This window comes from Eurytemora carolleeae, unplaced genomic scaffold, assembly GCF_000591075.1.
Source record: "Eurytemora carolleeae unplaced genomic scaffold, Eaff_2.0 scaffold34, whole genome shotgun sequence".
Taxonomy (NCBI): domain Eukaryota; kingdom Metazoa; phylum Arthropoda; class Copepoda; order Calanoida; family Temoridae; genus Eurytemora; species Eurytemora carolleeae.
In genome coordinates, this window is record NW_019396116.1 from 386,120 (window position 1) to 394,763 (window position 8,644).

The following is an 8,644-nucleotide window of genomic DNA, read 5'->3' on the forward strand; positions in this document are numbered from 1 at the left end:
GGAGTTTTTGACAGGTAAACAAAAATATATTCTATTGTAAATATACAATCTTAAACTCTTCAAGTATTACAATTAAGTTTTCTGACTGTAGTATAGTTTTCTTGCAGTTTTCTTGTACTCATTTTATTGATTGGACAAAGAGAAAACCAATTATATAGATAGAGGGAATCATAAATAAAAGGAAACAGAGAGAATAAATTTCTTGCAGTCGTCTATGAAGTCTTATCCTTTGAAACCCTTGATATTTGAAACTATTAATTCTGTTAGATCTAACACTCAAAGCACTATAGTTTCAGTTGAAGTAAATATTTCCATTTACTGATAGCACCGATTGAAGGATTCATAACTCTGATTGGATAATGAGATAGATAGAAAGATAGATGTTACTGCCATACTATTTCTATTGGTTCAGAATAGACAACAAACACATGACTGAACTAATAGACTCGGCATACAGGAGTGAAAGTTTGAAATATCAAAGGAAAATTTAAGAAAACTCTGTTGATGATCAATTTCATTACTTTTTCTTCCAAACGTTTTTGTAAAATTAATTTGAAATGGTTTAGGACACACACTGTTGAAGTTAATACAGGAACCGGAAGTAAAATCTTTGTACAATCTCAGGAGAAGGTAAACCCCAAAAATAGTCAACAATTGAGAAATATTAATTTTCGATCAACCTCCTAGTTTAAATGTTTTACGAATTTTGGAACATCTAAATAAATCTAATTTAATAAATCATCAAATCAAGTTATGTAAACAATTTTTTATCCTAAAGTTTAGAAGTTAGAATTAGAATATATGATCAATGTCTTCTTCAGTTTGATCTTGAGAACTCATTTCGTTCATTTTAAAGTTTACGACTCTGAAAATACATAATAATAGATATCTAAAAATATACCTTCTAAACCATCAGGTATTCCACCTGAAATCCTTCTAAACCATCAGGTATTCCACCTGAAATCCTTCTAAACCATCAGGTATATTTTATCATCATAAACAAACCAAACACATGTATCCAGCCATCCTACATTTTTTTGCATAAAGCACGCTTAGTCCGCTGCACAATGCTGGTCGGACTGTTTTGAGTAAAATATTACATTAGACCGGTAAATCATTGTACTGTGTCGGATTGGACCTATTCATGCAGAATAAACATATTTTGCCGCAGTACAGCCAGCCCTAACCGCAGCCCTTTTCCAAATCAGTGTCTAACCCAACCTACAATATGTCATTTAGCCCGTTTGTCGGTTGCCTCTTTATCTTGTTCCAATTAGTTTATTTTTCCAGGTTTGGGATGATAAAGCTGATGTTTGGTGCCTGGGAGCAATTCTTTTAGAGTTCAATTTAGGAACTGAAATATCTAGAAATAATATTTAAAGGAACTGTAAAGGAAAAATGAAAGGGGGTATAGGCTGAAAGCTAATCACTTTAGCTCTCGATTGCGACCCATGAAAGTCGTATCTGATGTTCCTATCTCGAGAAATTGATTTACAACTTTGTCAAATTTATACGAAAATTAAAATATATACAATTTTGTATAAAAGTAGTGGGTTTAAAAAGATCAAATTCAGCAAATAAGCAACCAATCTGAAAACGATGATATCCCAGAGAAAGCTAAAAAAAAATGTTGTTTTGAAGATCTTTTGGTGTTTTGGTTAAAGATTGATAGAAAGGAGTTGGAAATGAAAAATTCATCCATTTATTTGATGAAAACATTAACGAATTCCAATACTCTTCAAAGTTTTAATATTTGATCAAGTTTGTTCTAGAGAGTTATATGTGGGACTCTCATTGTATTGAAAAGGTAAACAGTTGAAACTTGAAATTTAGAGGTTTAAAGGGACTGTAAGCGTTATTTCACATGCAAAGATTGCAATGGTTCACAGCGGTACCATTAACAGCTTTTTCTTATGAAGTATAAGTAAGATATCTGTGTTTATAATTTTGGAAACTGATTATTTTCAATTGTGATTTCTTTACAAAAATGACTTGCGCATTTCTACTGCAGAAAACCATGGAGGAATTATTTTTTTAACCAAGACCAACGACAATATCTTCCACATTTTTGATCTGATAAAGGTTTCAAGGGTACCGTTGTGAATCGGGCATTTTTATCTTTGCATGAAGGTTCACTTTAAATCTAGGGATTATCTATTCCATCTTAAAATAATATTTTCAGTAAATATTTTGATTAAGGTCTATAATAATTGAATCAGAAAAAAATGTTTGTGACTTATTTTTTGTAACTCTTGGGGTATATAGTAAAACTTTCATTAATTTTCCTTAAATTAAATATTTTTGGTTACTGGAGTCATAAAAGAGCCAGTTTTTGATTTATTTTCAATAGTTAAGGACGTTCAATTTTCTCTATTAAAATTTTAGAAGTAAATACATATTCAAATTGTACGTTTTTAAACATTATTTGTGAAAACGAAATGAAAAAATATTTCATAAATTTATTAGTTTTATATTTTGTTTAGGCCAAACTGAACTATGTTGACAGTGTAGAAAAACAGGAACCAATCAGGTTTTTAATCTTTACATGTCCTCACTGTGGTTTAAAGGTCTCGAGCTCTCAAGCTAAAATCGATGAGAATGACAATTACTTGTTTAATACTAAAGCTAACAACAAGTGCACTATAGTACATGTAAAGGGCTACAGAAAAGCGTAAGTGAGTTAGCTGGTAAAATCAAAGCCTAAGACGTTGTGAGCCTTCAAAGTCGACCCTGTTTTGAATATTTAATGAGACTTTTTTAAGGAGGCTGAATCTGCCCAATTAAAAACAGTAACCTCTAGCTGCCTTTAGCCTTTATAGCCCTTTAGCCCTTTAGCCCTTTAGCCCTTTAGCCCTTTAGCCCTTTAGCCCTTTAGCCCTTTAGCCCTTTAGCTGCCTTTAGCCCTTTAGCCCTTTAGCCCTTTAGCACTTTAGCCCTTTAGCCCTAAATTCTAACAATGCTCTACATTATTTCTGCAGAAAAAATTCGAATAAGTCTCAAATCATGAAAATTGATTGTGAAGAAAACAAGGTGGTTTTTAAATTTGGATTAAAAATACAGTATCTTTCAGATTTGGATTAAAAATACGATGTTTTTCAGATTTTGATTAAAAATACGGTGTTTTTCAGATTTGGATTAAAAATACGATGTTTTTCAGATTTGGATTAAAAATACGATGTCTTTCAGATTTGGATTAAAAATACGGTGTTTTTCAGATTTGGATTAAAAATACGATGTTTTTCAGATTTTGATTAAAAATACGGTGTTTTCAGATTTGGATTAAAAAAAGGTGTTTTTCAGATTTGGATTAAAAATACGGTGTTTTTCAAATTTGGATTAAAAATACGGTGTTTTTCAGATTTGGATTAAAAATACGGTGTTTTTCAGATTTGGATTAAAAATACGGTGTTTTTCAGATTTGGATTAAAATACGGTATCTTTCAGATTTGGATTAAAAATACGGTATCTTTCAGATTTGGATTAAAAATACGGTGTTTTTCAGATTTGGATAAAAATACGTTATCTTTCAGATTTGGATTAAAAATACGGTATCTTTCAGATTTGGATTAAAAATACGGTGTTTTTTAGGTTTGGATTAAAAATACGGTGTTTTTCAGATTCGGGTTAAAAATACGGTGTTTTTCAGATTTGGATTAAAATACGGTATCTTTCAAATTTGGATTAAAAATACGGCATCTTTCAGATTTCGATTAAAAAAGATTTGGATTAAAAATACGGTGGTCCTCTTTTGAATTTCTTTGGGATTGTCTGAGTTATAAAAGTGAACACAGGTAAAGAGAATATTTAAAGGGTAAGTCTCCAATCAACTAGATATCAACTAATGTATTAATTCAACACCAAGACATTTATGAAAAGGATTCAATGTATTGTTCAGTCGAACATAGAATTAACACAGATAAGCAGTTGCACAATTATTCAAAATCCACTTTGTTAATATATTACTGGCATATGCTATTCACAACGGTACCCTTTAAACACTGTCTGATCAAGGACGAATGTGATATTTTTTTGTTTAAAATTAAGAAAATGATTATTTTCAATTCTGAATTCATGATGCAAGGAGATACAACACCATTGTCTAAAAACAATGATATTTTCCTCATTGTTACCCAGATAGAAGTTTTAAGCGTACCTTTGGAAATCGGAATTGCCATTATTTCCTTTAAATATATATAACTATGTATAGGCCTAAAGCAGCCGATTTGGCAGATGGGTTTCAGCTGCTAATTTGTCAAAATACCAAGTAAGAATTTTACATAAGAATTACGATTTAAAAATTCTGTGACGCTCTAAAAATCAGTGTTCATTGAAAAATAAATAAATTTCTTTGGCAGTTTTTAATTTAATGGATTTCATCAAAGTTAATAAGCTTTAAGTGAAATAATATTAACGGTGATAGTTTAAAATGTTCTCTAAATAAGACATTTGTAGTAAAAAGATTTCAGGATTCAGTTGATTTTCATACTCAACTGATTTATGAATTTAGCTGATTGAAGTATTCAGCTGATTTCCGTATTTCGCAGATTTTTTAATTCAGCTGATTTCCGTAAACAACTGATTTCTGTATTCAGCAGATTTTATGATTCTACTTATTTCAGCATTTAGCTTTTATTATTTTATTATTTTTGTTTCAGAACAATTCGAGAACTGCCTCTCACTGACGATATGATTTTTTGGCTCAGGTATTACAGGGAGAACCATAAAACTATGGAATATAAAGACGGCTGGTTGGGCTTAAGTTATGATTTTAAATAGTTGAATAAACAGGACTTAAGTTATGATTTTTAATAGTTTAATAAACAGGACTTAAGTTATGTTTTTAAATAGTTGAATAAACAGGACTTAAGTTATGATTTTTAATAGTTTAATAAACAGGACTTAAGTTATGATTAATAAACAGGACTTAAGTTATGTTTTTAAATAGTTGAATAAACAGGACTTAAGTTATGATTTTTAATAGTTTAATAAACAGGACTTAAGTTATGATTTTTAATAGTTGAATAAACAGGACTTAAGTTATGATTTTTAATAGTTTAATAAACAGGACTTAAGTTATGGTTTTAAGTAGTTCAATAAACATGATTTAAGTGATGATTTTGAATAGTTGAATAAACAGGACTTAAGTTATGATTTTAAATAGTTCAATAAACAGGACTTAAGTAAAATACTGATCATAGATGTTTTGATAGTAAACAAACCTCTCTGCTGGCGAACTGGCAGCCTCTGGCCTCTAAACTTGGGGTCAACTCAATAGTTCCAATTGTAAGGGACGTGGTAAGTCCTTTTTAACCAAATAGATTCTAGTAATAATTTTGTACATTCTCAGTACAGCTGTTTTCTGACGTCACAAGTGTCAACTCAGTTTTTGTGTCCGACAAAATTATTGATAATAGTGATAAGTTCAGAATAAAGTGTTTATCTTACAGTAAAATAATTGAAATTTCATGTTTTCTTTATTTCCTGTTTTTACACTTTTTTTCTTTAATCTTGGAAAACATATCAACTGATGTGAGAAAATATTTTTAATAAAATTTCAAAGATTTTTCAAAGCTTTTTTTATTTTTAAAGTTACCACTGCACAACTCAGCACGCCGTGTTGACGTTTATCGGATAAAAAAATCCCAATATATTTATTTATTTAACAGCCTTGTGTTTTAATACGGGAAATTATATTTTTGCCGGAATTTTTACTTAATTTAGTTTGTTTGAGGTTAAAATTCAAGTCTTTAAATCCCGAAGTGAGTTAATTCTATTGCAAAGGAAACTCTTCCACTCTTTATACTCTAATTTTCTTATATCTAGTTTTTAAAGTCAAAATTTGAAACATAAAATAAAAACAAAAAAAAACATTGAAATAGATTTGTTTGTTGTAACAATTTTCCGTCATATCTGACGAAGTTCATATACTGATCTTTCTATTCATAATTTCTAGCAAAATGGTCGTTTTTTCGAAATACTTTCTGTGGTTTGATAATTTAAACTATACATTATGGTTTCATTAACAGGGGCTGTAAGCGCAATTTCAAGTGATCCTCCTCCATGCGAAGATGGCAATTCCCGATTCACGACAGTACCCTGCATGAAAACCTTTGTATAATCAATTAAGTATTTTAGGAATTATCGCGAAATTCACAATTAAACATTTTTTAAGCTAGGAAAACGACAATGTCTTCCACAAAGACTTCAAGGGGACCATTGTGAATAGGGCATTGCCATCTTTTCACGCAGGGTCGCTTACAGTCCCTTTTAGGTTAGCATATCCGGAGACAGGGTTAGTGTGGTTCTAGAAGCATGGAAGGTGAATGATAAAATATTAATTTAAATATTTTTCTAAAGAAAATTTAGAATGTTTTTGACAGAAAATTTGTATTTAGGTGAAATATTCTAAAGAAGCAAACTGCTCTCGGTTAATTGCCGCTATTCAGGAACATATTAGCTGTTTACTAATTCAACTAAATAAGAAGAAAAATAGATTATCTTTTATTATTATTTATGATTAATTTCATAAACGCAAACTTACATGGATTAATCTATGTTTATAGAGTAGTAATCTCTGTTTGTCTGTCTGTTTGTTTTGATGCTCGATCATAACTCATGAACCCATTATTACTGTCACCTCAAACTAAAATATATTGCACGTCAGATTGAAATATGACCTGAGCTGGGAACTTTTGAATGGTGGATATCGGGATCATTGCTTGATCTCCTCTTTTTCTTAATCTCTGGATAAAATTATGCCTTTTTTGCTCTTGATATTAATCTCCAGATTAATTAACCGATCAGGATTAAGGATATCCCATTCTAAAGTTTTCAGCTCTGTTTTCAATCATAGTTCATCTTATTGAAGAGCTATTTAATGTTTAAAATTTCCAAGATGCATCCAAATAAATTTGTTTTTCTCATACTTTGGCGTAACATCAACACTAGGGGAGCTACGATGTCGCAAAGTCCTAGCAATGAGGTATGCTGAGCTATGTTGTGCTAGGGTTTGCAACTGCAAGGTGTGGTGGATGATTTCTACAGAGAATTCCAAATTTCTAAATCCAAACGAAAATATTCCAGGGACCAATAATAAGAGAAACAACAATGTAGAAATGTATTTATAGATAAACTTGGAGAAATATTTAAACTAACCTACTCTAAAGGGGCTGTAAGTAAAATTTCAAGTTTCTGTATATGCAAAGATGGCAATTTCTATTTACAACGTATATAAAAAGACATCAATGTCTATAATTTTGAAAACTGATTATTTCTAAGTGCGGATTTTCTACAAAATTAACTTGCGAATATCTACTGCAGTAAAAATACAGGAATTATCAGAATTAAACACTTTCAAATCTTAAAACTCTCAACATCATATTACACTTACAGTTCCTTTAAGTAAGGGTTGCTGCAAAACTCAAAAACTTTTAAATTATTTTGAAATTGTAAATTTATAAATCGAAAATATTATTAGAGGAAATTAAATGTTTTTTAGTTTTTTAGTTGACCTTTTTACAAAATTTTTAACATTTTTGATTCTCTGGATATTATTGGTTTAAAGGGAGAAAACTTAAACAAGAGAACGCTGTTGAAAACCAGCGAAGGGTTGGTCGTAGAAAACATCAAGAGTTTTGAACATTTTTACTATGGCGCATCACATAAACAAAATCTACTTTTTCTTCCAAAAAATTTACCGATTTCATGTCAACACACCTGCATTTTGAACTAAAAGAAGACTGCATGTAGAAGAAGTTTTGTTTTCAATAAAAAATTTTATTTTGTTGTTTTTTAATATTTTTTTTGATTTCTAACTTTCTGAAAAGTAATCTTCGACGATTTCTAATACATTATTTTTAATTCCTAAAAAAGAATGACAGAGCTTTTGCTGTGAGTAATTTTATTACTTTATTATTAATTAGGACACGATAATTCCGCGCTGATTAAGGACAATTATATTCCTTTGTATTTTATACCTTATGCATTGTGAACTTGTGAAATGGTTTATTGCAACTGTTGGCAGTTCAAAGAATGTTTTTTATGCATAACCTTTTTTACCAATCTATTTGGGTATATATTTAAAATAATTTGGACTTTTAAAGTTTTAATTGCATTTATTATAATGTTTTTTTTTTATTTTAGGTATGTGAAAAAGAGACAAGAAAATATTTTTAAAAACATTAAATAATTTTAATTTTTCGTTATGGAACTATTTTGTTTAATCAACGCTAAATGGATAAAAAGTTTGTAATCCTGATAATCTTTATATCAATCATATTATACATACAAGGCTTGTATGTTTGCATTATTCATCGTAATCATATCTAGTACATACACAATACATATATCCAATATCCTAGCAGCAGGAAGGAAAAAACAAAAAGAAGGAAAATTTTTAAAAAATAATTTCCAGATATTACTAACTTTATATTTTGTTTAGNTTTCTCTAAAATGCCGTTTTCATTTGAAAAATTACTTAAACATTTGAAAGTGTGCTGGATCTCTTTTCCAATAATTTTATGGAAATTTTACTTACTAGAATCACTTTTTCATACAATACAACGATGTTTCGTAGGCTAAAAAGCTAAAACACGCTTACATAATATCTATAAAGGATAGATAATCTTATTCTTATCCCTTTTTT

General features: G+C 29.7%; 1 protein-coding gene across 1 annotated transcript; it reads left to right on the forward strand.

Annotated features, from left to right (window-relative positions):
• Positions 1–907: 907 nt before the first annotated feature.
• Positions 908–7,795, forward strand: LOC111695423 (uncharacterized). Its single transcript, XM_023464744.1, has 12 exons — positions 908–916; positions 1,291–1,351; positions 1,773–1,807; positions 2,484–2,530; positions 3,720–3,791; positions 4,208–4,264; positions 4,656–4,703; positions 5,211–5,295; positions 6,272–6,319; positions 6,396–6,446; positions 7,007–7,083; positions 7,565–7,795. The coding sequence occupies exons 3-12, from the start codon at positions 1,781–1,783 to the stop codon at positions 7,575–7,577; spliced, it is 525 nt and encodes a 174-aa protein (XP_023320512.1). The 5' UTR covers positions 908–916; positions 1,291–1,351; positions 1,773–1,780; the 3' UTR covers positions 7,578–7,795.
• Positions 7,796–8,644: the final 849 nt, after the last annotated feature.

Bases quoted from the DNA above. Each gene is read 5' to 3' on its own strand.
- LOC111695423 (XM_023464744.1), top strand. From the start codon at position 1,781: ATGTGGGACTCTCATTGTATTGAAAAG. The intron at 2,531-3,719 runs GTTTTTAATCTT...CGATTAAAAAAG, and splicing joins GAAAAACAGGAACCAATCAG to ATTTGGATTAAAAATACGGT. The intron at 6,447-7,006 runs GAACATATTAGC...ATGTTGTGCTAG, and splicing joins GGTTAATTGCCGCTATTCAG to GGTTTGCAACTGCAAGGTGT.